This window comes from Astatotilapia calliptera, chromosome 13, assembly GCF_900246225.1.
Source record: "Astatotilapia calliptera chromosome 13, fAstCal1.2, whole genome shotgun sequence".
NCBI lineage: Eukaryota > Metazoa > Chordata > Actinopteri > Cichliformes > Cichlidae > Astatotilapia > Astatotilapia calliptera.
The window spans coordinates 3,197,776-3,225,312 of NC_039314.1; the positions used below are offsets into that span (position 1 = coordinate 3,197,776).

The window sequence follows — 27,537 nt, forward strand, 5'->3', positions numbered from 1 at the left end:
CCTAGTTTAGATACTCCACTGACATTTCCATTCATTCTAAAGGAAACGATAAAGCCTTTCAGGTGAGACATTGCTGCTAATTCAGCTTTTTAGCAGTCTTTAGGAGGCATCATTTCCCATAACCCCCAGCGCTTTGTGACCTCAACGTCACAGCTCAACAGAAGAGTACAGGGATCACAGCTAGCTGACAAGTCCATAAAAAAGACTGAACACTTATAGGTTACTAGACAGCAGAGATTATATCAGCTAAAACAACAAGAGGATTACTAAGCATTTAAGATATGGACGAAATCAAATCACTATACTCTCCCTGACAATCTTCAGGTTTTTCTAATGAAACCGGAAGTTTTTTTCTGCCATCACTAAGTTTGAAATGCCAAAGATTGTATAAATTCAGAAATCTGCATCAAAATCAAAAAAATTGTTACATTGCATCTGATTTTAGAAGGCAAGAAAACGAAACATAAATCCCATTTGCTTTTGAAACTTGGATTTAAGGATCTTAGGTGGGTTTTTTCTAAAGGAAAATGATGCCTCATGTTGCATAAATCTGTTCGAACATGTGAGAGGAAGATGACGCGAAAGTCACACAACCGCATGATAGAAGTCATTCCTCCAGACGAGCAGTTTTGGCAGAAGAGACGAGCAAATTGTGAGACACACAGAGCATCTGAATCCAGCCTTTAACCAGCCACTCTACGGAGGAGGAAGATAACATCAGCTAGTCTCTAATGACTCAGGCTCTGGACTGGACTCATCAGACCAACCATGTCCTTCTTTACAGCGGAAGCTCTGTAGGTTGCCGCCTGACAGATGACAGACAGCAATTGGTCTGTTTGTGTGTGTCTTAGAGACACAGAATGCTAAAATAAAAGTTTAATAAACATAGAAAATAAATCTAAACGTCTAAATGACGTGCCGTGTATTTCTGTTCCACTTAAGGTATTATGCAAATTGCATAATAATGGCTTGAGTCACACTTGCAAAAAATAATCACCATCGTGCGTGTTTATCTTTAATACCGCTGATTCATCTGAGGTGTAAAACTGAATTTCACAACAAACATGAGAAACACCGTCTCGATTGGAGATTGAGGCCAGAAAGGCGACTTGATGCTAAAGTGACGCAAAAGCAAATATTAGCTCGCATTTTTAGCAACTTAGGGCCAGTTCCGCATCGATGGGGTGGTATTGACCTGGTGGTTAAAGAGTAGCTGTTGGCACTCACCGGACGTCGTTTTGCTGCGGGGGTTTCTTCTGTCCAACCAGGTTCACTGTTCTGGCTTGGATAGGCTTTTCTTCTCTGAAAAACACAAAGTTAGAAAAGTGCCGTTAGTCCAGCGTTTTGCTATGATTTTGTTTGATTTATGTGCTTCGTCCTTCTAACATTGAACAAGTCACCAGTGACAGCCTTGGGGTAAAGGCTAGGGTTAAGTTCACGTCTATCCCTTTATAACTTCTACAAGGCATCTGCCCTGAATCCTACTGTCTGACAAAGCATGGCAGACCTGTCTTAATGTTTCTCTCCTATAAGCTGAAACATCTAAGCATAACAATTAGTCCAGAATTCAGTTACATATTGGTTCATTTTGGTACATTACATGCTAGCTTGTAATGTCAATAATTATCTTGTTATCTACATAAAACTTTGTGTCCTGGCATTGTTTTCTCAGTCCTTATTCAATTTTCATCCATCCGCTTCCACTTATCCTTTTCTGGAGCCTATCCCAGCTGTCATAGGACGAGAGGCGGGGTATACCCTGGACAGGTCGCCAGTCTGTCGCAGAAAACCATTCGCGTTCACACTCACACCTATGGGCAATTTGGATTAACCAATTAACCTATCCCCACAAACTGCATGTCTTTGGACTGTGGGAGGAAGCTGGAGTACCTGGAGGGAACCCACGCAAACATGGGGAGAACATGCAAACTCCACACAGAAAGACCCCGGCCTGATGGCGGAACTGAACTCAGGACCTTCTTGCTGTGCGGCAACAGTGCTAACCACCGTGCCACCGTGCTGTCCCTTATTCAATTTTATTTTTTCAATTTTACTTGTTCAGTTTTAGCAGAAATCTGCTTGAAACAGGTTCGAATCAACACTTTTTATCTTGGGAACAATCGGGATACCGCTAGGCATCGATGACGGGCCTTAGACAACACTGACATGCTTTCAGTATGTCCACTGACACATCCACAGTGTGATTCAAAACCATCTCATCCATAAACATGAACAGCAGGCTCTGATCAGTCTGATCACAGAGGGAACTCAAGAGAGAATTCCCCGCCAACACCCACGCTGTCTAAAACAGAAGACGTTTCTTTTTATTGTCAATACCGTGGGTACCCTGCTCGTTCATTATGAGACATTTTTGGCACATCAGGAATCGAGATATCTCTTCTACTGACAGTTTAAGTGCTTATACACTGACAGTAAAGGTAGCTTCGAGAACCTTGGGTTACCCCGATGTATAATATGACAATTCTTTCAAAAAAGGGGGTAAAAAAAAGTACTGTTTTACTTTGTACGTGGTACAAAACTCATAGCGAAACATCCTTGGGTTGTGTAATTCATCATAGCAAGCATCAAGGCTGAATATTTCATGTTAAAGATTCCACTGTGTTAGCGTAAAATCACAGCCTAATATTTGGTACAGTAATAGATTCAATATTATATGAAACTACAACTTATTTGTCAATCATACAAAAGGCAAAGTTCAGCATCCTCATAGCCTACATGACGGTTAGAACTACTAAGCTGTATCTTAGGCACAGGCTAAACAAGCACATCTTCAGAAGCTAGAAGATGTGTTTCTAGAAGGTGTTACAGTTCAAATAAACTCTCATATATGCACGGTTCCTCTGTTAAAGGCGTACATATGCCAGACAAGCAGAAATTCCATAAGAGGTGCTTGTCTAACTAACTCTAACCAGGTCAGCAGTCAAATTTGAGCACATATCACATATGTATAGTACAAAAGATTCTTTATCTATTTGAGCTTCTGGTATTTCCTCTGTGTTTTGTCTTCAAGGTGAGACAAGTAACACATGGAACCCTCTATAAAAATAGAAAAATAAGTTATCAATTTGAGGAACCTTTATCATACAGTACTTCAACATTGTACACCCATCAGGCAATGGTTCTAGGATTTGAGTTAAGTTGATGTTTTTTTCTGTTTGGAGCAGCCAAAGTCCTCCCATAGTCTGGTGACTTGTCAGGAGTGTACCCCAGGTCTTGCCCAATCACAGCTAGAACTGGCAACTCTGAATTGGACAATGTTTGAGAAAATGGATGGATGGAACAGTGAAATGAAAAAGCTTCTAGAAGAAAAACTGTAATACCAAAATGGAAGTATGAGACTTTGTACAATTCAGCATGTGGCTTTGAAGCCAACAATAACTCTACACCTAGACGGGTCACCAGCAGCAACCCCGTTTTAATGGGTAATGGCCATGGAGTTTCTGCTTAACACTGGATAAAATGCACACATTTGTACTATTATGACATGCCTTTATATTGAATTTAAACCAGAGTGTGGCCAGAGACACCACTCATCGATTATTGAAATTATTATTGCTTTCGATTTCCATTTTTCTACCTCAGATCATTGAAAGCAGAATACAAATCATGCCCATTATTGCTGTGGCTTTAAAGTGAGGTCTGCACGCATGCACTGTGAACATATGCGCATTAATAGAAAGTAAACTGATGTGAGTATATCTTAAACAGCTCGTAAGTGGAGCGTATTCTCTGCCTCTGTTCATTACAGCCCACACTTCCCTACTCCTGGTACACTTAGCACACATGTATTAGTCAACCAACCAGTGCAGCTTTTCAGTGCAGACCCATTCGTACGAACATACACACACAAACACACACACACACACACACACACACACATACACACTGCTTTGCTAACTCAATCCAAACACTGGTGAGAGGAAACAGTGCTGAAGCCTATATAGGCTTGGACATGTGTGTGCTGACAGCCTTATCCGCAGCTTCCTCACTATGACATGAGTGAATCCACAGCTCTTTAATACATCACTGAAAATGATGCATAACCACTTAGGGCCGCAGCTATATACTGGACATTTCCTTCTTTAGAAGCAATGAATCGATCTTCCGTTCCAGTGCTGGGCCATCGTTCTGCACAGAGGGCTTAAAATAGAACAGGGACGTAAAGCTTGAGGAGCGCCTCTCTTAGGTGGGTCGTTCTGCCTTTCTTTGTACATGCATGCGTGCGGCTCCCGTGCATAACGTGCAGAAAACATGAGAAAAGGGGTCGCTTAAACTTGATGCATTTTCTGGTCCTGGGGGTGGGGGGTAAGGAGTGTGGGGGATGGTGGAGGGGGGGTGAACATATAGGTTCGTTCCTGCGCCGATTGCTGCAACAAACTGGAGCAGACTTTTCTCCATTTAATGTGGGAGAGAAGAGGTAGGATACACACAGCGATGTAAGTCACTCTTGATTCAAAATAACATGACACAGGCACCTTTCCCTTCCCTGCTAGAGGCCCACTGTTTCTTTAACAGCCTGTGTGATGTCTGCTGCAAGAGCACTGGCCTACATACAGTGCATAAGGCTGGGAAAGGCTCAACCGCACCCCAGAGCTGAGAACAGCAGCTGTTGAGATGGATGCTGCACAGATAAAAGCCAACAGGGAGGGCTTTACTATTCTCAGCGCCAGGCTTCACTGAGCCTCCTGCAATTTCCTGCTGAAATATTTCAGGGGAAGTACAAATACTTTCCACCTGACTCGGGCAGTGGCGTTGGGTGACGATGACAATCTCAAGGAAAGAAGTGCAGAAGAGAAATGTGTATGATTCATCTGGGAGGATGCTGCTGCTGCTGCTGGGTGACACACCCCTTCCCTTCTTCTTCTTCCCTCCCCTAACAAGTTACACCTGAGCCCTCACATCCAACGGGCCTGCCCACGGGAGCGTTCCAAATCTGTGAACTGGACATGCATGGACTAAAGCCTATGAGGTTCCTCCGGCACAGAGCTGCAGGCTACGTGGGCCTGTGAGTGAGTGTGTGGAGGGACCTGCAGGATGTACACACACACATACACACATGCATACATGATCACATACAGTGGAGTCCTGCAGCACGGGTCCTGCAGCTGTCACATTGTGTCCATACAGAGCAGACTTTCATGGACTTCAGAATGGAAACTGCCCAGGTCTAGTCTTCCTCTCTCTCTCTCTCTCTCTCTCTCTCTCTCTCTCTCTCTCTCTCTCTCTCTCTCTCTCTCACACACACACACACACACACACACACACTCTCACTATCTTTTTGCTTTCCCTCTCTTACTTTAACATGGCCTCCTCTTTCGCCTCTTCCTCCCGCTGCCGAGCCAGCACAGCCATGATGATCTTCCTCTCGTCCTCCGTCAGGTGACTGAGGTCCGGCTCCGGGATGGCCGGGGCGACGGGTGGGCGCGGGCCGCCCCGAGGGCCCACCGAGGCAAACATCTTCCCCGCCGCCGCCGCCACCACCACCACCACCTTGCCCCCTTCCTCTTCCCTCTCTCCCACCTCCTCCTCTTCCTCCTCCTCTTCCCTCCTAGCCTCTGTCGGGATCACGGATAGAAAACCCGCTGGCGGAGCCCACGGATCACGACATGGCCCACGGACAAAGCGGCGGTTGGAGCATCTGATGCGGTGTTCCCATGACGGTGGCGGGGGGCACCCAGGGCGGCGGCGGCAGCGGGCTCGGCGCTAGCTGCGGTAGTAGTAGTAGTAGTAGTAGAGGTGGTGGTGGTGGTAGCGGTGGATGTGGCGCTTTGGTTCCCGGTTTTAGCCGCTCCTTCTCCCTCTTGCTGCTCCGCTGTCTTCTCCCCCCTCCCACCGCCCGCCCGCCCGCCTCTCCCCTCCACCGCCTCCGTTTCACGGGGAGCCCATGTCTCCGGCGGTCGCTCGCTCGCTCACTCGGGATGATGACTCGCGGGAGGAGGACCTCTTTTCCTTCCTTCAGGCCGGGCAGAGAGGAGGAGGAGGTGGAGGAGGAGGAGGGGGGAGCGGGGGGGTGGGGGTCCCCCAAAGGCGGCTCAGGTCTTCGCTCGGTGAGCCGGGGCCGGCTGTTTGGCTGCGGGGCGAGGCGGCGACTTCTTGTTTTCCAGCGCCGCCGCTGATGCTGCTGTCAGGGAGACGAAACAGTCAATGGGACCGCAGCCCCTCGAGCGCGTTCACTCCTCTTACGGCGGGAGTGCGCAGCCCTCATTTGAGAATGGGGGCTCCACTCACCGTTAAGATGCGCGCTCACGGCTGTCTATAGCACACACGGGAAATAAAGGGTTCCTTTAAGGGTCCACTGTGCGGGTTTAACGCCGCGTGACTGCATCCAAACACGAATCCTTTTATTCGTAGCGTTGTGTTTTAAAACAAAAAGTCCTGGTGTATTTTTCACTACATACCGGTTCATAATCATAATTAAAATGTGGGAGAAAAAACAAGGTAGCTTCGGGATATTTTGAAGGAAACTATCTAAAAAAGTGAGTCGAGGTTGGGGCTAATCTTACGCTTATTACACTATTATTACATATTACTATATAATTATATGTAGCTCTTAATTTATTCTTGTTGTCTGTTTCAAGAGTTTAAACCACATTTAGACTTAATTAGGATACATTTCATATTTCATTAAGGAGCTTTAATTGAGGGTCAAAAAACTGAGGATCCAGAAAACAGCTATTTTCCTGTGGACCCCCATACAACCAGACTTCTTTCCCACCAAATGAGTTGCCCGCTGCTGGCTGTCAGAAAGAATTTAGTTTGGAGGCATTTGTGCACTGGATTCACATTTCATCCATTTTCAGTATACAGTTTATGTAGCACACATAACATCAAATTTACAGCTTACACCAAGGGACTTCAGCAAAGATACAATTGTATTACAATGCATGCAGGCAGAAATATGTTTTTTTAAACGATGTTTATGATATAATAACTGCTTTACAGTAGCATGTTAATCATGTTTGGATCTTCAAGTAAACAATGAGAGCTATTTACACCTTCCATGGCTCCAAATCTAAGCGATGCTGTTTCTTCCATTGTTATTTCCAGGCTTTCTCATACAGAACAGAAAAGAAAAAATACAGTGACAGAAAGATTATGAATCAAAATTCTTATATAAAGGGAGAAATCTAAAACACACAGGCTGGATTTAAATGAATGAATGCAGGGCTAAAGAACCCTTTTCTAGCACTGCAGGAAACCCTTTGCAGTAAGAGTGCAGGGACTCTCCTCCTCCTCTCCCACCAATGATTGCGTGTTAGGATGACGCGAATCTCTCTTTTTTCTCCCTCCTTCCTTCCTCTCTCTCTCTCCTTTCTTTCCTCCTTGTCTACCCTTCTAGCAACCCTTACTCCCACTACACACAGTACTTCCCCATGCTGAAAAACACTCAGAAGGGAGCGTGAGGTTTACCACATATGTACGCTTATAAGGTGACATTTACAGTATGTCAGTATGCAACCCTCTAATTACAGAATGTGTGGTCTGCCGAAACTGTCCTATTCATATACGGGAGATAAACCACAAATGGGGACTGTAGATCCCACAAACTGTGTGAGACAAGATCGTGTGTTACAGTGATCTAAATATAGAAACACATCTTGTCTATTTTTAGCCAGAAATGCAGATTTGGCAAGAAAAAAAAGAATATATTTCGCTTTATTATTAAGCATATTTTTATTCCGAAATAAACAAAGTTCCATAAGTTCCTCATTAAGTTCCTCTCAAAGACCTCTGCATGTTGCTTTGTAAACCTCAGGAGCTCAGACCTCACTGTAAACTCAGTTTTTGTTTCAGCACCACGGTCAGCACACTGGTGGCCTGTTGCTGTTAGTTGAGAGCCAGTAGCACGCTGACACACGAGACACCAAAAACATGCCCGCCTTAGCCTAAAGTGACTGTCAAATAATGTTTTTGTAAATTATTGTTGGAGACTAACTGTACAGTTCATCCAGCCACACCTGTCTCACATAAAACTCTGAGTTTAATGTAGTACGGTTACACTGAGGGCTGGACCCTCACTGAGTGGAAGGTTTTAAGTGCTTAAAAATGTCTTTAGTCTTTGATGTATGTAAAAGAAAACAAGAAGTTAATAAAAACACAGAAAATTATTATTTTCTTTTCAGACTTTGAAGACACCACAATTTTTTTAAGTGTAACACTGCAAATGTATCATGATTAACATGATGTCAGAGCATTTCAAAATGACCTGTTCAGGTCCTGAAGCTGTTTAACCAATGTGTCATTTTTTACAAAATACGATTGTTTCTTATTATTATAAGCAAGATCTGATTTAAAAACATAGGCCAGCATTGATTGACTTCAGCTTCAGCATTAACACATTTAGCTCATAATAACAAATATTAGTTAGTCTTGTTTCCACACGTTAGATCCACAGGACACACCCTCTAATAGTACCTTATCAATATCTAGGCCGTCATCTTTTGGACTTTAAAGTAAAAGCCCTTTGACTTTTCCTTTTTGACTTAGTCTTTCAACAACTTCAGAATTCTGTAAAAAAGAAAATTCCTGTTTCCACAGGCTGATTGCAATCCATAGAAAAGTTAACACCCTCACAGGGGTATTATGTCAATGTCAAGTCAATCTGATATTTAATTTCAAAGTATAAGCCCAACTTCAGCATGGATAATGCAATAATTTAAACACAACATACTATAGCAATGAAAATCATTTTCCTATTTTTGTATATTGTTACTGTGTTGGTCTTCCAGTTCATCCAGTTTTCAGCATGGACACCCAGATAGACACCATGCTCTCATCCTGTCCTTTATCGTCCTTTATCACACATGATGGCAGTTGGTTGATAGTTCTTAAACACTGATGGTGTTGACTTCATCAATACAGGAACCAGACAAAATATGTTCCATAACAGCAGTGTCTTCTCCTGCTTCAGAAACAGGTTGTAAATGTTACTCAAGATGACAGACAACTACAGTGGCTTGCAAAAGTATTGGGCCCCTTGAACTTTTCCACATTTTGTCACATTACAGCCACAAACATGAATCAATTTTATTGGAATTCCACGTGAAAGACCAACACAAAGTGGTGTACACGTGAGAAGTGGAACGAAAATCACACATGATTCCAAAACGTTTTTACAAATAAATAACTGAAAAGTGGGGTGTGCGTAATTATTCAGCCCCCTGAGTCAATACTTTGTAGAAACACCTTTTGCTGCAATTACAGCTGCAAGTCTTTTAGCGTATGTCTCTACCAGCTTTGCACATCTACAGACTGAAATCTTTGCCCATTCTTCTTTGCAAAACAGCTCCAGCTCAGTCAGATTAGATGGACAGTGTTTGCGAACAGCAGTTTTCAGATCTTGCCACAGATTCTCGATTGGATTTAGATCTGGACTTTGACTGGGCTGTTCTAACACATGGATGTGTTTTGTTTTAAACCGTTCCATTGTTGCCCTGGCTTTGTGTTTAGGGTCGTTGTCCTGCTGGAAGGTGAAGCTCCGCCCCAGTCTCAAGTCTTTTGCAGACTCCAAGAGGTTTTCTTCCAAGATTGCTCTGTATTTGGCTCCATCCATCTTCCCATCAACTCTGACCAGCTTCCCTGTCCCTGCTGAAGAGAAGCCCCCCCAGAGCATGATGCTGCCACCACCATATTTGACAGTGGGGATGGTGTGTTCAGAGTGATGTGCAGTGTTAGTTTTCTGCCACACATAGCGTTTTGCATTTTGGCCAAAAAGACCAGAGCACCTTCTTCCACATGTTTGCTGTGTCCCCCACATGGCTTGTGGCAAACTGCAAATGGGACTTCTTATGGTTTTCTGTTAACAATGGCTTTCTTCTTGCCACTCTTCCATAAAGGCCAACTTTGTGCAGTGCACCACTAATAGTTGTCCTATGGACAGATTCCCCCACCTGAGCTGTAGATCTCTGCAGCTCGTCCTGAGTCACCATGGGCCTCTTGGCTGCATTTCTGATCAGCGCTGTCCTTGTTCGGCCTGTGAGTTTAGGTGGACGGCCTTGTCTTGATAGGTTTACAGTTGTGCCATACTCCTTCCATTTCTGAATGCTCGCTTGAACAGTGCTCCATGGGATGTTCAAGGCTTGGGAAATCTTTTTGTAGCCTAAGCCTGCTTTAAATTTCTCAATAACTTTATCCCTGACCTGTCTGGTGTCTAAATCCAATCGAGAATCTGTGGCAAGATCTGAAAACTGCTGTTCACAAACGCTGTCCATCTAATCTGACTGAGCTGGAGCTGTTTTGCAAAGAAGAATGGGCAAGGATTTCAGTCTGTAGATGTGCAAAGCTGGTAGAGACATACCCTAAAACACTGGCAGCTGTAATTGCAGCAAAAGGTGTTTCTACAAAGTATTGACTCAGGGGGCTGAATAATTACGCACACCCCACTTTTCAGTTATTTATTTGTAAAAACGTTTTGGAATCATGTATGATTTTCGTTCCACTTCTCACGTGTACACCACTTTGTGTTGGTCTTTCACGTGGAATTCCAATAAAATTGATTCATGTTTGTGGCTGTAATGTGACAAAATGTGGAAAAGTTCAAGGGGGCCCAGTACTTTTGCAAGAAACTGTAGGTGAGTCAGCAGAGCCCTGTGGTTGATACCACCATAACCTGTAGCCTTCCTTGCAGGTTTAAAGCCACAAAGTTTACTCAGGGAATAATCAAAGACATTAGTGATGTTTGGAGGCCAGAGTGTGGGGTGGAAGAGCCAGTAGAGTTGCAAACTGAACCAGCTGAAAAAATTGTTCACCTCATTTCTCTCTCTTCAGGCTGCTGACTGACTGCCTCTCACCTTAGTCACAGTAATTATCTTCATTCCTTTCCACACATCCTTCATGCTTTTTAACTGCCAATTGAGCTCCAGTCTTCTGTTGTATCAGTTGTTAAATTTCAGTACCTTTACCCTTAAATATGTTTGATACTCATCAGTTCTTCCCTGTCACATGACCTGAGTGCTTTTGATATTAAATATATCAGAAGGTTTTCATTTTGAAATACAAAATCAGAATCATTTGATTATGACTGAATCAAATCATAAAAGGTGAAGTAAAATCAAGTTGAAATTGCTAGTATCTTATAATTCATAGTAATATCATTCTGAATAAAGAAACCAAACTGCATATAAAAACATTTACAAAGGGAATTATTTTTAAATCCAAGACCAGAAAGACTTGATTTTGACAGTGTGCAGCTTTGAGGCAGTATGTTATGGATTTAAAGTGGAATTATTCCATAAGAACAGGGATTTTCCTTTTAACAGCATTCTGAAGTCACTGAAAAGTAAGGTCACACAGACAAAGTCAAAGAGCATTTACTCTGAAATGCAAAATCAGACTGACTTCAGATTGACATGGTACCACTGTAAGGACTTGTATGGTTGACATGAACTCAACGTACTGTAGAAACAGTAATTTTTCTTTTAACAGCACCCTTACTTAATTAAAAAAAAAAGCTCATATCCAAGCAAATTCAAAGGGGTTTTACTCTGAAATGCCACCGGGAGGGTCTATAGTGTCAACATATACTGCAATTAGCCTGTGGAAACAGCAATTTACCTTTTAACAGTGTCCTCAATTCATTTGAGAAGTTGTGCATATACAGGCAAATTCAAAGGGCTCTTACTTTGAAATGCACAACCAGACTTACTTGACACGGACATGGTAGCCCTGTGAGGGTGTACGCTGTTGTTCTAGAGTGAAATTAGAATTTTCCTTTTTACAGCATTCTGAAATTCTCGAAAGAGTAGCTCAGAAAGGAAAGTTCAGAGGGCTTTTACTTTGAAATCCAAAAAAGGACTGCCTTGATATTGGCTAAGGTACTACTAGAGTACTGGGTGTATCCTGTGGATCCAGCATTAAAGTGTGAAAACAACACTAATTAATATTTGTTATTATGGACTGAATGTGTTAATGTTGAAGCTGAATTCAAACAAAGTTGGCTTTTGTTTTGAAATCAGGTCTCCACATCTCTTACCATAAAACTTAATATACACTAATATACATACTCAAAACTAAGTTGGGGCTGGCTTGACACCAGTTTTATACTCCCTTCTCTTCAGTAGGGCTAGCTAGATGCTGAAACACTGCAACTTACAGACACCTGCAGTTGTTCCAGAGACATGAGTGAAGTTAGCCCTCCACCTTTTCTAGTGTCAAACATTTGTGCTGGTTTGTGCCACTATCATTTTAAAGATACTAATATAAGTTTCTAGAGGTCATCCAAGGTCAACCAGGGCCCCAACAATACTCAAATCAAACAAAATTGATGTCATGCATTTGTGCTACATTTGAGCTGCTAAAATTTTCATTTGTGCTGCTTTTGTTTTAAAGAATTTATTATTGGAAGTTTAAAGGTCAAAAGGTCAATCATCACAACCTTTTCACAAAGGGGCTTGTTGACCTTGGATGACCTCTAAAAACTTTAAATAATATCTTTAAAATGATTGCGGCACTAACAAAAACATTTGCAGCACAAGCGTAGCACAATTGACTGAGAAAAATTTTGTTTGATTTGAAACAGTTGGGTGGGGGGCAACTTCACTCCGGTGTTATGGCAAAAACAACAACAAAAACCCCCACATCCCCACCTTTAACCCGTGACTTTGGCACACGTCGTCTCTTTTTATGCAACATGATTAATAAAGGAACAGAATTTCCTTTCATGTGTTATTGTTTAGGCTCGAATTGTTTTGATGTTTAAAGCCTCAAAGTGAGGAAATAATAACTCGACCCAAATCCATTAAAGCAAAAATAATGAGTCCATTTTTAAAATGTAAATACTAGAAGTACAGATATTGGTTTAAAAAAATGGCTTTAGTTGGGATGGTGGCACTGTTGCCTCAGAGCAAGAAAGTCCTGAGTTTGATTTCACCACCTGGCTGGGACCTTTCTGTGTGGTGTTTTCATGTTCTCCCCGTGCTGCGTGGGTTCTGTCCGGGTACTCCAGCTTCCCCCTACAGTCCCATGTCTTTGGACTGAATTTTAATTCAACATGTTTATGCAATTTTACTAATTTTGAACTTCCATTATCTGTTTGCATGTCTGCATGTATTAGGGTGACTGTTACAGAATGCCTTAGAACCTTAAAAGATAACCTGTACATTTGGGCATATCATTTATAAAAGATTATATAGAGACAAAATTTAAAAAATATGCAGTCTTCCATTCAGCATGGTCGGTTTGGCACAGAGAGCTAGCAGAGTCTTAAAATTGCCCTGTACAGGTGTAGATTATTTGAACTGAGCCCTCATGGGCTGCAGTAAGTAAGCCACAATATAAAAGGAAATCAGCCACGTTTGATTTCATAATAAAAACAAATCTGTATTAACAGACTTGGAATAAATTCAAAAAAGCACCACTCCAGTTTGTGCCTTAAATAAATAATAACATAATATAATTAAAATAGGCTAACAATCGTATAGACCAGATTTTTTATCAACATGTTCCCATTTGCAAATGTCACCTTTGTCGTGTGCTGCCATAATGTAAACACAAATATTGTTCGTCTAGTCTAAGGAGTCATTTTTTTATTATTTTGAAAGCGTCAATTTCGTATACCGGAAGTACTCCTGCTTCTTCTGGACTTGATATTTCAAGGCGCAGACGCGTGTGTGTTTGGATCTGTGTGCTGCGTGGTAAGTCAGCATATGTTTTTATGCTTACTTTCATGTCATCATACGTTCACGTTTTTCATACGTTGGCGGTGAAAAACCCGCGTGTCCGGTAGCGTGACGGAACAGTGAGGATTAGTTTGAGTGCACCGAGAATGATTTTCAGATTAGAATTTAAGAGACGTCGAATTTTATATACCATGAAGCTTGCTGGTTTGCTGTTACACTGTTAGACAAACTGACCCTCTTTGCCTTCGCTTTTCAGTTACCATATTTCGGTAACTAAATATTCAAACATTTCCTGTAACTAGAGCAGAGCCGGGTGCCTTCGTTACGGAGTAGTGATATGCGGATCGATCCTGAAATATCGATTCCTCCGATACCAATCATTTATGTTCTAGAATCGATTCTCACATTACAATATCGATATTTTAGTAATTTAGAGTAAATTTGTAGTTTATCATTAACAGGAACACAGTGGAAAGAAACTATAACATTCGGATTGTCTACATTCAAAGGAACTACTTCCTCTTCCGCCTTTCATAGTCATGTGCGATATACGGCTGTATAAATGTCTCGCCGCCCCTTGGCGTGCGCACTCACAATGATGGCTGAGCGTAATTGTGCAGACGTATTTTACCTCCACAAACAGCTGAGACGTGAAGGTATCTCTCGTCTTACACACGCTGCATTGGCATTGCACCTTGATAATAAACTCATAAAAGAGGTTGATAAGTTACTTTTCAACTTTACCTGGAAAAATAGGACACACTGCATTAAAGAAACAGTTCTTATGAACTCATATGTCAATGGAGGACTTAATGTGTTAGATTTTAACACTTTAAATAACACATTCAAAATAAATTGGTTAAAGAATCTAATTACTAATCCTACTTCCATTTGGAATACTATACCTGTGTTCATGTTTAAGTTAGGTGGCATTGAATTTTTCCTTACCTGTAATTTTGATATTGATAAAGAGAAGGAACCGAAGGCCGTAATCTTGAGGATTGAGTGAAGAATCTGTTGTCTGAGGCTCTGGACATTGAGATGGGAGATTACTACGAAATAGACAGAATCCATCGGGTGGGGCCAGCACCTCCGAAGCACGGGGAACGTGAGGAGGGACGCCATTATGGGATTTTTGAGTGCCACTATGGGCTCAAAATGTGGTCATAAATATTTTGTACTTGTAAAAAAGATTTGTATGTGTAAAAAAGATTTGTGTGTGCGTAAAAAAGATTTGTATGTGTGTAAAAAAAGATTTGTGTGTGGACTTAGAAAAAAAACCCCTGCAAGTTACAAGTACGGATTTTTGACCCTATTTTTCTTCCCTTCATCTGATTGGTCAATGTCATGTCAATCACAAATGTAACAATCCAATCAGAGAACAGATGGGTTTGGCTGTCGAGGGGCGCTTTTTTTGAACTGCAGGTCTTTGAAGGGAATAAATGCCCTTTTACATGCCAACCCAGCGTTTTCCTTCATCACCACGAAGGAAAACAGTCTGTGGTCGTCCGAGTTTGGTGATTTTTATGTCACAGGTCTACGTGTTTAATACAGGGACTTCCACAGCCTTTTCAACAGCGCTGCGGACCGCGGGGTGGGGGCGGGCAGTGTTTTGGAAATGACAGTCTTCTTTACAAAGCTTTCTTCATAATGCTTTAGCATACATGTTGGAGGTTCCATTTTCTAGGGCAGAAATACCGGGGTAACTCGCATATCTCACGGAGGAATAAACCATACACACGTTGTTTAGAGTTTTACATCAGAGGGACACACCTTCCTCTGCATCAGCATTTATTGCACACACACTTCCGTATTTATACCTTTCAGGTTAAGAGCACATACATATATGATAGGGCAACACCCCCACTTGCTCTTAACACTATACATTACACATTTACATGATATACATATTTACATGATATTCACATATCAACATTTTATGTTCCAAACAAAATATGCGTAAATCTATTTTCACTTTACTTACAGCCTTAGTCATGATGTCTGCTACCATGTCTTCTGTTGCACAATACTTAACTTGTACTTCCTTCTCAGTTATAGCAGACCTAATAAAGTGATACTTGATATCGATGTGTTTACATCTTTGACGGTTTATAGGATTTTTGGACAATGCAATTGCACCTTGATTGTCTGCAAGAATGGTAACTGGTGAATATTGCCTTTTAATGTCCATGCCATTAAGTAGCTGTGAGAGGTATAAGCTTTCTTGTACTGTGGCGGCCATCGCCATGTACTCTGCCTCGCACGTTGACAAAGCTACTGTAGCTTGCTTCCTGGTTTTCCAGCAGATCACTGGCCCATTTTTGGATAGTACAAAACAATAACCCGTTGTACTTCTCCTGTCACTCAAATCTGTGGCCCAATCTGCATCGCTGTATGCTATAAGATTTAGGTTTCCTTCTATCCTTTTATAGCACAGCTCTTTGTTTAGTGTCCCCTTAAGGTAACGTAATACATGTTTTGCTGCTGTCCAATGATGCTCTTTTGGCTCAGACAGGGATTGTGACAGTTTGCTCACTATCCAACTCAAATCTGGTCTTGTACATGTCATTAAGTAAATCAAACTGCCCACTAATTCTCTATATTTTCCTGAATCAACTGATTCACCATGTGCACCAAAGTCATTTTTGAGTTCACAAGGAGTAGAACGTGGCTTACAGTCAGACATTTTGAACTTTTCCAGGATTTTTGTGATGTACCGTGTCTGATTTAGTCTTATCTCATGGTTCTGTTGTATACAGTCAATACCCAAGAAATGTTTGAGCTCACCAAGATCCTTCATTTTAAATTTCTCATCCAACATTTGTTTCACGTTTCTGATAGCGTCTTCATCGTTGGCAGCTATGATTACATCATCAACCCAGATGATAAGAATCACTGTCTCACTCGCTGTCTGTCTGGAATATACACAATGGTCTACAGGATTTTGTTTGTAACCTTTTGCACATAAATGGTCATGTAACATCTTATTCCAGTTCCTGCCAGATTGTTTCAAACCATATAGTGATTTGTTTAGTTTACAGACCAGTTTTTCCCCTGTGTCTGATTTTACTTCAAAACCTTCTGGTTGCTGCATATACACCTCACAATCGATTGGGGCGTGCAAATAAGCAGTCTTCACGTCCATTTGATGGAGTTTAAAGTTGTGCTGTACTGCTAATTGCATCAGCGTACGCACTGACGTCATATCTGCAGTCGGCGAAAAGGTTTCTTTGTAATCAATGCCTTGAACTTGGCTATAGCCTTTAGCAACATATCTTGCTTTAAATGTTTTAGTCTGATTTGGGTTCTCTTTTATCACATACACCCATCTCCCCCCCCCCCACTGCATTTTTACCTTCTGGCAGCGTGGTTAAAGTAAACGTGTTATTGTCTTGCAAGGATCTCATTTCATCTTCCATAGCATCTGACCAACACTTAGAGTTCGATGACTGCATAGCTTCTTCAAAAGTCTTTGGTATGTCATACATCACCCTGTAACAGTAATCTACAGTCAGCGATGTTTGGTCGTCTTCTGCAGTTTGGACATAGTCTTTCAGGTAATCTGGCCTTCTCCTGTTTCGTTTGGGATATCGTTCAGACTCTGTTCTATCACTCTGTTTGTCTGAGTTTTGTGCATCATTTATGCCATTGTCCTGAATGTCACTTTCAGGTTCCAGGATCATACTTTCATCTGATCTCTGGTCATTCCCTGTTTTGTCCTTTCTAGCGGGGTACTTCAAGATGTCCCCTGGAGCCAAATCATCATCTCCATTGTCATCAACCTGAGTGGTCTGGGTTTGGTGCTCAACTACACTTTTAGTGAGGAACTTGACCAACCTATGTCTAAGAACTCGTCCTGTTTTAGGGTAGTAGATTAGATACGACGGACTGTTTTTATCGTAACCCACAAAAACTCCTTCGTCACATCTCGCGTCTAACTTTTTTTTGTTGTGCCTGTAACCGTAGCAAACTGATCCAAAAATCCCCATCCTCGACATGTCTGGCTTCTTTCCTGTCAGCATGTAATAAGGGGTTTGCTTTGTGCGTCTGTTGTAACACCTATTACGAATTACTGCGGCAGTCATAACAGCATAAGTCCATAATCTCTTTGGCAGGTTACTTTCGATCAACATACACCGTGCCATTTCAAAAAGTGTTCGCCATTGTCTCTCGGCAGTCCCATTCTGATGAGGTGAATACGGCGCTGATGTCTCATGCCTTATCGTGTTTTTATTTAACAATGTCTGAAACTCTTTAGATGTAAATTCAGTTCCATTGTCTGATCTGATTCTCTTTACTTGCCCATAGGGGGCGACGTCTGCCAAAAACTTTTCAGTTGCTTTTACGGTGTCACTTTTAGCCTTTAGAAAGTACACAAACATTGTGCCTGAGTAATCATCAGTAAATGCTAACGTGTACCTGAACCCGTCTTTAGCTTCTGGTTCTATCGGTCCAGCTAAGTCAGTGTGCACTAGCTCTAATGCTTCTTCTGCTCTTTCATCAGGCTCTCTATTCCTTGTTTGGATAAATTTGCCTTTTGTACACACTTCACAGTCTTGGTAATGTTTAGCTTTACCTTTTATTTTCATACCCTCGGTAATGTCCTCTAGTTTAACCAAGTCTTCATAGTTGCAATGGCCGAGGATTTTGTGCCAAGTTTCTACATCATGACAGCCATTGCATTCGTCGTTGTCAACATAATGATCAGATGTAACACTGTTCAAATAGTATAGGCGTTCATATTCACTTATCTTAAACCTTGTCCCGTTCTTATGGATAAGCTGGTTGCAGCCCTTCTTGAAGGTTACTGAGGCTCCTTTGGCCGTCGCCGCCTGAACCGAGAAGATATCTTGCGGGTAAGAGGGAATGTAAAGTGCTCCCTCCAGTGTCGCCTTCACCTTTCGTCCCTCGCTGTCTTGTAGATAGACCTCCACATCTCCCCTCTTCAGTGCGACCCCACTCGTCCTGGTTCCATCAGCTAATTCCATGAAGTGTCTTCCAGGTGTGAATGTCTCATCAAAACTCTTAAATCTCTGAATGTCCGTAATAATGTGAGAAGTGGCCCCTGTATCAACCATTAGGCCTTTTCGGTGCTCTCGTAGCTTCTTAATTTAGCTTTGAATTCACTAAATGTCATTGCTTTGTCACTGTGGGTTACATGTATGGCAAACGGCTTGAAAGATTCAGGCAACCCTTTTAGCACCATTGCAATAAGCAGTCCATCACTTAACGTCTCTTCTGCATTCCTCAGAGCTGTAATGGCAGTCTCAGCCCTTATCATATAGTCTGTGACGCTCTCAATGGGCGTTTTCTGTAGCGACGTTAGCTCCGTGTACAGGCTAATCACGCGTGGTGTCCCCTTACCGGCGTAGTGCTCTCTCAGAATTTCCAACGCTTTCCGTCCGTCATCCTTGGCATCTCTCATCACGAGTGAAAGACTTCTATCATCCAATACTTGGATTAGCTCTGCATAAGCTACTTCATTCTTTTCATCCAAGTCCTTGTCTTCTTCCTCCGACTCGCCGGGCTCGTTCAGAATGGCAGCCTTTAGCCCAAGTAGCCGCAGGTATCCCAGGAACTTTGTTTCCCACAATTCGTAGTTTCTCTCGTCTCCGTCGAAGCATAGACGGTTCCACCGGCTTCCCACATCCCTTCTGGGCCCATAACCTGTTGGAGGTTCCATTTTCTAGGGCAGAAATACCGGGGTAACTCGCATATCTCACGGAGGAATAAACCATACACACGTTGTTTAGAGTTTTACATCAGAGGGACACACCTTCCTCTGCGTCAGCATTTATTGCACACACACTTCCGTATTTATACCTTTCAGGTTAAGAGCACATACATATATGATAGGGCAACAATACATGTCTCTACAGAGGACACTTTATGTCCTCTACAAGAGTTTGTTTTTTTTGCTAGTTCAATAAAAACATGTATGCTAAAGCATTATGAAGAAAGCTTTGTAAAGAAGACTGTCATTTCCAAAACACTGCCCGCCCCCACCCCGCGGTCCGCAGCGCTGTTGAAAAGGCTGTGGAAGTCCCTGTATTAAACACGTAGACCTGTGACATAAAAATCACCAAACTCGGACGACCACAGACTGTTTTCCTTCGTGGTGATGAAGGAAAACGCTGGGTTGGCATGTAAAAGGGCATTTATTCCCTTCAAAGACCTGCAGTTCAAAAAAAGCGCCCCTCCGGCAGCCAAACCCATCTGTTCTCTGATTGGATTGTTACATTTGTGATTGACATGACATTGACCAATCAGATGAAGGGAAGAAAAATAGGGTCAAAAATCCGTACTTGTAACTTGCAGGGGTTTTTTTTCTAAGTCCACACACAAATCTTTTTTACACACACACAAATCTTTTTTACGCACACACAAATCTTTTTTACAAGTACAAAATATTTATGACCACATTTTGAGCCCATATGCCACGGACCAACGATTTCATGGTTTTGTTTTGTTTTTCTTTTTTTCCAACTGTGTTTTGTTTTGTTGTTCGTTTTGATGGTATGGTGCCAACTGTCCTGTATAGACCTATTTTTTTAGACCACTGGGTTGTCTTATGTAACTGGCTTTAAGATTTGTTATATGGGTAAAAAATGGGATGTTCTACTGGATAAATCTGTACAATAATTTGGCTCGCGTGGTGTTATGGAGTTATGTAAAATAGTGTCGTGGAATATAGCGGGTTGTCATAATGTTATTAAAAGGAAGAAAATCCTCACATACTTGAAGCAGAAAAAGACAGACATAGCCCTGATTCAGGAGACCCATCTCGATGAGGTGGAATCATTAAAGCTTAAAAGAGATTGGGTGGCGCAAGTTTATTTTACTGCATTTTCGGCTAGAAAAAGAGGGGTGGTCATATCGATCAGAAGAAATTTGGATTTTCAGGTTTTTAAGCATTATACAGATCAGGAGGGTAGATGGGTGGTTTTGGATGCATGTTTACAGGGGCGGAAAATGACATTGGTCAACATATATGCTCCCAATTCTCCTCAGCCACAATTCTTTCATGAAGTATGTAACATGGTGCGGACTATAGGTAATACAAATATTGTAATTGGGGGAGATTTTAACCAGGTCAGGGATGTATTGTTGGATAAATCCTCTCGTACTGGACTAAGTAAGGACCCAGTTAATGTTGCGGTGGACGTGATGTCAGAGGAATTGAGCCTGGTAGATATATGGAGACTTCTTCATCCTCAAGAAAGAGATTATACTTTTTTTTTCGCATCCTCACTCAACCTACTCCAGGATAGACTACTTCTTGGTGTCCCGTTCTCTGGCAAGTCAAACTATTGGGTCCTCTATTGGTAATATTGCTGTTTCGGATCATGCTCCCATTGACCTTGTTCTTTCTGGTACTGATAATATTAAACCGTCACCTAGGTGGCGTTTGAATAACTCATTATTGAAGAATAAGGGTCATTGTGAATGTATAAGGGAAATGATAAAGGAGTTTTGGTTGCACAATGAGGGCTCTATTGACGACGTTGGAATGACCTGGGACGCTTTTAAGGCCTGTTTGAGGGGGCGCCTTATCCAAATTGCTCCTTGATTAAAAAAGCTGAGAGGGACAAGCTGATGAAGCTGGAACAGGATATCAAGGAGCTTGAAAAACAACACATGCTGCACCCAGAGAGGGATTTATGGAACAAATTAATAAAATTTAAATTTGAGATGAATAGTATACTGGAGAAAAAAGCGGAATATGCAATGTTTTGTCTAAATCAGAAGTATTTTGAACAAGTGGAGAGAACAGGTAAAATGTTGGCACACAAGTGTTACGGATTCAAATATTGGGGATGGATACAAGAGGAAAAACCACAATAACAACACTGGTCCGGCCGGGTTGAGTCAAACGATGATTTTAATGATCACATGCGTGGGAGATGGACACCGTACGCAGACAGCATCAGATCTCAAAATGGTGGAGCATTGATCAACCTCTTATAGCCTCTAGTGGCCCCCACCTAATCATAAAAGCCTAAACATTCACATTCTTTCTCTCACACAGCGCCTAAGCTACGACTCCCTGTTTATCTGCTCCTGCTGAGATGGGGCAGAAAACTTCAGTATGTTCTGTTCTCTTCTACTCAGACAAATAAGGCAATGACTTTCTGCGAACAGTATTTCTTATAACTCAGCAGTATAATGCATCATATAACAATATCATTCATTCACAATAAATTAGCAGTCTAATGTAATGCAAATCAGTTTAACAAATGCAATAGTTATCACCTTCTTCTAATTCAGGAGAATAATGCAAACTAAAACTACATAATAATTCACAATCTTTAATTAGGGGTATAACATGGCATAAAATAATATTATAATCTCACACAGGGTTAAGCAGATAAAATCTAGCAACCTTATACCATCTATTTTTGTTCCTAGTAATAATAATAAGTTGACCACCAGTAAAAAAGAAATTAATGATATTTTTAATAAATTTTATCAGGAGCTTTACACCTCTAATGGATTGGTGGAGGAACAGAGGCTGTCAGATTTCTTCTCTTCTATTAAAATTCCCAGCCTGTCTGAAGATCAAAGAATTGTATTAGAAGGTAAGATTACACTAATTGAAGTTAAGCAGGCAATTGGCAGTCTTAGATTGGGCAAATCTCCAGGCAACGATGGATTTCCATCAGATTTTTATAAGGTGTTTGTGGACGAATTAGCTCCAAGACTACTGTCGGTATATCAAGATGCGTTTCAAAGAGGGAGACTATACCATTTAGTATGCGATCGGCAGTGATCACGTTATTACATAAAAAAGGGAAAGACCCACAGTATTGTGGGAATTATCGCCCAATTTCATTAATTAATGTGGACGAAAAAATTATTTCTAAGATACTAGCTTTTAGGCTTGAGAAAGTTCTTCCGTATTTGGTGCATAGGGATCAGGTCGGTTTTGTGAAAAACAGAAGTTCTGCAGATAATCTACGTAGGTTATTGCACATATTCTGGAAGAGCAGGACTAATTTAGACCCTGTCGTCGCGTTCTCCTTAGATGCAGAGAAGGCCTTCGATAAAGTTGAGTATCCCTTTCTGTTTTATACGTTGAAGAGATTCGGTTTTGGTCCCTTTTTTAGGCAGTGGATTCAGGTGGTATACACAGATCCAATGGCTACAGTTATTACCAATGGGATAATGTCACCCTCCTTTTCGTTAAGTCGGGGTACTAGACAAGGTTCACCCTTATCACCTCTCATTTTTGCCCTGTTTTTGGAGCCTTTGGCTATTGCATTACGTGAATGTAAGAAAATCAGAGGGTTGGATATGGGTCAAGAAGAACACAAAACTTTTTTGTATGCAGGTGACATTTTACTGATCTCAAGTAACCCAGAACAGGCCATTCCTGCAATTTCCTCAATTATTGATTCATTTTCTGTAATCTCTGGCTACACCATAAATTGGTCTAAGTCGGAAGTTATGCCCATTTCTAAATTGTGTCCGCCAGTTATGAGGAGCTCATGGCATTTCAAGTGGATGCCCGAGGGTTTGACTTACTTAGGGATTAAACTGACCCCTGATTTAGACAACATAATGCAAGTAAACATCTCCCCAGTGATTCAAAACATTCGTCCGCTGTTGCAGAATTGGGTTAAAATAAATCTGTCCCTTTTGGGCAGAATTAATTTGGTGAAGATGATTATTGCCCCTAAACTTCAGTACTTTCTTCACATGTTACCGATAGCAGTCCCACATAACTTGCTAAAGCTTTATAATGCATGTGTGGAGGGTTTTGTGTGGGCAGGCAAAAAGCCATCTTTTAATCGGTCCAAATTATATGCTGCTAAAGAGAGTGGTGGGTTGGCATTGTCCGAGATGGTCTGGTATCATTATGCTTTCTCCCTCTCTGTTAGTTAAGATACATAATTCCTTTACTGAGAAGCTATCATGGGTTGCGATTGAGGAAAGTCTTGTGGCTCCTTCGTCTTTAGAGGCCTTCCTTACTCAGAAGGGAAGACCAGTACCGTTTAAAGATCCAGTATTGGCTTTCATGCAAGAGACCTTGTTTAGAGCTCCCCAATATACCAACATTAGCCCTTATCTTACCGCTAGAGCCTCTATCTGGTATAATAAGAAAATATTAATTGGTAAGAAACCGGTCTGGTGGGAGGCTTGGGCTAGGACAGGTATCAATCAGATGGGGGATTTATTTGGGCAGACTGGCATGAAATCGTTTGCAGAAATCAGACGAGAATTCAATCTGGATCCAAGGGAAATTTGGAGGTTTTTTCAAATAAGACACTGTATTAAAACCATTTTGAATAATAATCCAGACCCTCCATCTAGTATTCAGAAGTTGTTTGTAGCCCCTGATAGGGCTGGGCGATATGACCCAAAATTCATATCTCGATATTTTTTAGCTGGATGGCGATATAAGATATATATCTCGATATATTTTTTTTAAAGCCATAAAGTAAGAACAAGAAGAGAGTTCTTAGTCAAAGCTGTGTCCCAGATGTCACACAGGCACTTTTATTAACATAGAGCAGATGTACATCAAATTTACTCAAAAATAAATTATGAGCATTTATTAAATAATAATGCTCCATAAATAAAAGAAAACAATGTTGTTTTTGTGCATAACAAAAAGCTCACAATTGTGCAGTCAAAATGTAAACTAAAAGACGCTGAGCACAATAACAAAGACAGATTTCACAGCTGCTCTGTTCCCAACTTGTACTGCGTGACTGACAGCCTGGAGTTTGAAATCCGCTTCGCAACCACGTCTCTCAACAGGTGCCATTTATGGTCCTTATACACAGTAGGGTAATATTACGTTGAAGCACAGTACGTATCACTCCGCGAGGCTCAGCCGTAATGCTCCGACAATCCATCAAGCGGTGCAGCTCCGTAGCTTAGCAAAGTCATATTAAAACATTTTTTGACAGATTGCTGAGCGCCGTGTTCCACATAAAATCGGTTCGCGGCCATCAAGCACAACCAGAATTCATACATAAGGCGCGCTGTCAACTTTTGAGAAAATGAAAGGATTTTAGTCCGTGCAGCACCTCTAGGCTGCATGGCGTTAGCGTGGTTAGCTAGCTAACACATTGACGCCGTCCAGCCCCACGCACGGGGCGATGCGCAGTAACTTGTTAACGGAGATTTGCCGTGTCCATCTTGTCGCTTCCTGCAGGTGAAGCGATGGGGGAGGAGGGGGAGTTGTGTTCAGTGAAGGAGAGGCGAGGCCGAGTAACGTTGCGTAAAGACGAAAGTGGACGAAAGAGAGGCAAACTTGCGGCTCCACAAGTATAATTATACGTAACATAGACTATATCGATATAAAGGATATTGTCACATCTTATATCTCGTATAAAAATATATCGATATTTTTTAAAAACTCGATATATCGCCCAGCTCTAGCCCCTGGCATTAATAGAATCAGGGCATCCAAATTCTATGGGATCTTCAGAGAGGCACACTCTCCCAATTTGGGGGGACTGAGGCAGTGTTGGGAGAAGGATCTGGGTATCCAGATTTTAGAGGACAGTTGGAAGACGCTGGTTTCATCATGGTATGTTGTTTTCATGACATTTGTTGTTGTCTTTTTTTTTTTTTTTTTTTTTTTTTACTTTGAAAGTCAATAGAGGGAAGAAATTGTCTTAATGTCATCAGTGGTCAAGGTTATGTTTTGTTTTTAGGCACCCGGGTGTTTTGCCCCCATTGCTTTTGTTTTTGCTGAAGTTTCCCAGGAGGCGGTATATCATTTTGTTTCTCCTGGGTTTTTTTTTTTTGTGTTTGTCTGTTTGTCTTAGTTACTGTTAGTCCTTATTTGTTGGTTGTTGTTAAGAAACGGACAGAGAACTGACAGTATGATTATTCCAGTTGTATATTTGTTAATGTTTCTGTCCATCCAAAATATGAATAAAAAAAAAAAGAAAAGATATTGATAAAATCCCTATAAAAGTCTCTGCTTTTCATCGTCAAGCTTTTTTTAGCATGGACTCTTATTTACAAGCATAACTTTAGTCCACACAGTTATTATATCTAGAATAACAAGGATATTTTATTTAAAAGAAAATCTCTCTTCTTAGATAGTTGGTTTAGGAATAACATTGTTTTAGTCAACCAATTATTTGATTCGAATGGTATGCTTTTCTCCTATGAAGAATTTTGTTTACATTTCAATTTAGCTATAAATCGTCATGATTATACAAAAGTATTTGGCTCAATACCATCAGGGGTTTGTATGCTGTTTAAGAATCAACCTAATATCACTTCATTCCACAGGCCGTTGGCATCTCCTATACAAACTTTTGTTGGCAAGATTTGCTTTTCTAAGCAATCTAAAAACAACAATAAATCTATCAGATCTTTATTTCAGAGAAGCATAACCACGGTACCATATGTAATTTTTTTCTGGAACAGGTTGTCAGATGGTATTATGTGGAACGAAGTTTGGCGACTCCCTAATCAGTTTTTAATTACCAATAAAATTAAAGATATTTCTTATAAATTAATACACAGAATTTATCCTTCTAAAGATTATCTTTAAAGCAAATTCAATTTAGACATTGATACAAGCTGTAGCTTTTGTAAAACTTCCAAGAAATCTACTATACATCTTTTTTGGCAGAGTTTGTGTTTTTATTTCAGAAAATGTATTTAAAGGATTTGTACTGTTTTGGAAATATGTTTTATTTGGTCTACACAAAAACCAAAGACAATTCAACTTTGATAACAGATATCTGTCAGTCTGCCCCAGGGCAGCTGTAGCTTGCCTTCACCAGTGTATGAATGTGAGAGTGAATGAATAGTGGTATTGAGGAAGCGCTTTGAGGGGTCCCGAAAAGCGCTATGTAAATGCAATCCATTATTATTATTATTATATATGATTAACTTGTTAATTTAAATGGCTAAATTTCATATTCACAAGTCCAAATGTTTAGGAAGACATCCCTCTTTTTATGTATTCTCCTTTGAACTTGTACAGTATCTTAATTCAATTAAGAACTCCACTAACCCAAAAGCTATAAAAACTATTGGTGTTTGTGAGAAAATCAAAATCTTTCAATCACTTTATTCTTTGGCTTGATCAGTTACTTTCCTCCTAGCATATTTATATTGTAGGTTCTGAATTGTTTTTTTATTTGGATTGACTATGGTATGTAATTTTATGGTACTGTTTAATTGTATTTTGTATTGTACTGAGGTTTAAATGAAGGTTTGAAGGCCCCCCACCCCCCCCCCCCCCCCCAAAAAAAAAAAAACCCAAACAAACAGCTGAAACGTGGGCTGTGTCCCAATTAAGAGACCGCACGCTTTTTTTTTTTAAACTTTATTTATCACATTTTAGACATACAGTCAAGTAAAACAGGGATCAAATAAAAGATGACATTGTGGTAGTACAATGAAGAACAGAAAGAGTGACAAGGACAGTGAGACAAAAGTGAGTACAAAAAATAAAATAGATTAAGGGGAACATAAATAAACAGAAGTTTGCAAGAGCCAAAATCAAGTTAGCAGTTTCAATCGGTTATAGATGTTAACAGTCTTGAGAGCCTTAGTGTTTTTTGATGAGGAGATTGTCCTTATATATTGTGCAAGTTCCATTTTTAATATAGGAAGTTCAGGCTTTCTGCCGAGGACTTTGCTTTTGTGTATATGAAATTTTGCCAAAAATAAAACCAAATTTATAAAGAAGAAAGCATCATTGTCCTTGTCTTTAAAATTATAATAGCCAAAGATAACATCCTTATAGTATAGTTGAAGATTAGGGAGAACAAAGTCAGCAATAAACTTGTGGAAATCCTTCCAGAATTTACATGTAAATTTACATGACCAAAACAGATGAGAAACTGTTTCAGGTTGCTCTTGACAGAAGGTACAATTTACATTTATTTCAGCCATAAATTTGGACAAATATTGTTTG

General features: G+C 40.9%; 2 protein-coding genes across 8 annotated transcripts in view; one reads left to right on the forward strand and one right to left on the reverse strand.

Moving 5' to 3' along the window:
- Positions 1–6,243, reverse strand: part of rims1a (regulating synaptic membrane exocytosis 1a) — a 116,844-nt gene extending 110,601 nt beyond the window's left edge. For 3 of the 5 annotated variants that reach the window (XM_026190747.1, XM_026190746.1, XM_026190745.1), the window contains exons 1-2: positions 5,318–6,243; positions 1,228–1,302 (exon numbers count right to left, since the gene is read on the reverse strand). In XM_026190747.1, the coding sequence (XP_026046532.1) occupies positions 1,228–1,302; positions 5,318–5,478 (236 nt within the window). In that variant the 5' untranslated portion in view covers positions 5,479–6,243. The remainder of the gene's footprint in view (positions 1–1,227; positions 1,303–5,317) is intronic. The other 2 variants (XM_026190749.1, XM_026190751.1) reach the window with 1 other exon arrangement.
- Positions 6,244–13,573: 7,330 nt separating this feature from the next.
- Positions 13,574–27,537, forward strand: part of asrgl1 (asparaginase and isoaspartyl peptidase 1) — a 29,377-nt gene continuing 15,413 nt past the window's right edge. For 2 of the 3 annotated variants that reach the window (XM_026189817.1, XM_026189818.1), the window contains exon 1: positions 13,574–13,652. The gene's annotated coding sequence lies outside the window, so the exon portion shown is untranslated. Of the gene's footprint in view, positions 13,653–22,110; positions 22,217–27,537 lie in introns of all 3 variants that reach the window. The other variant, XM_026189819.1, reaches the window with a different exon arrangement.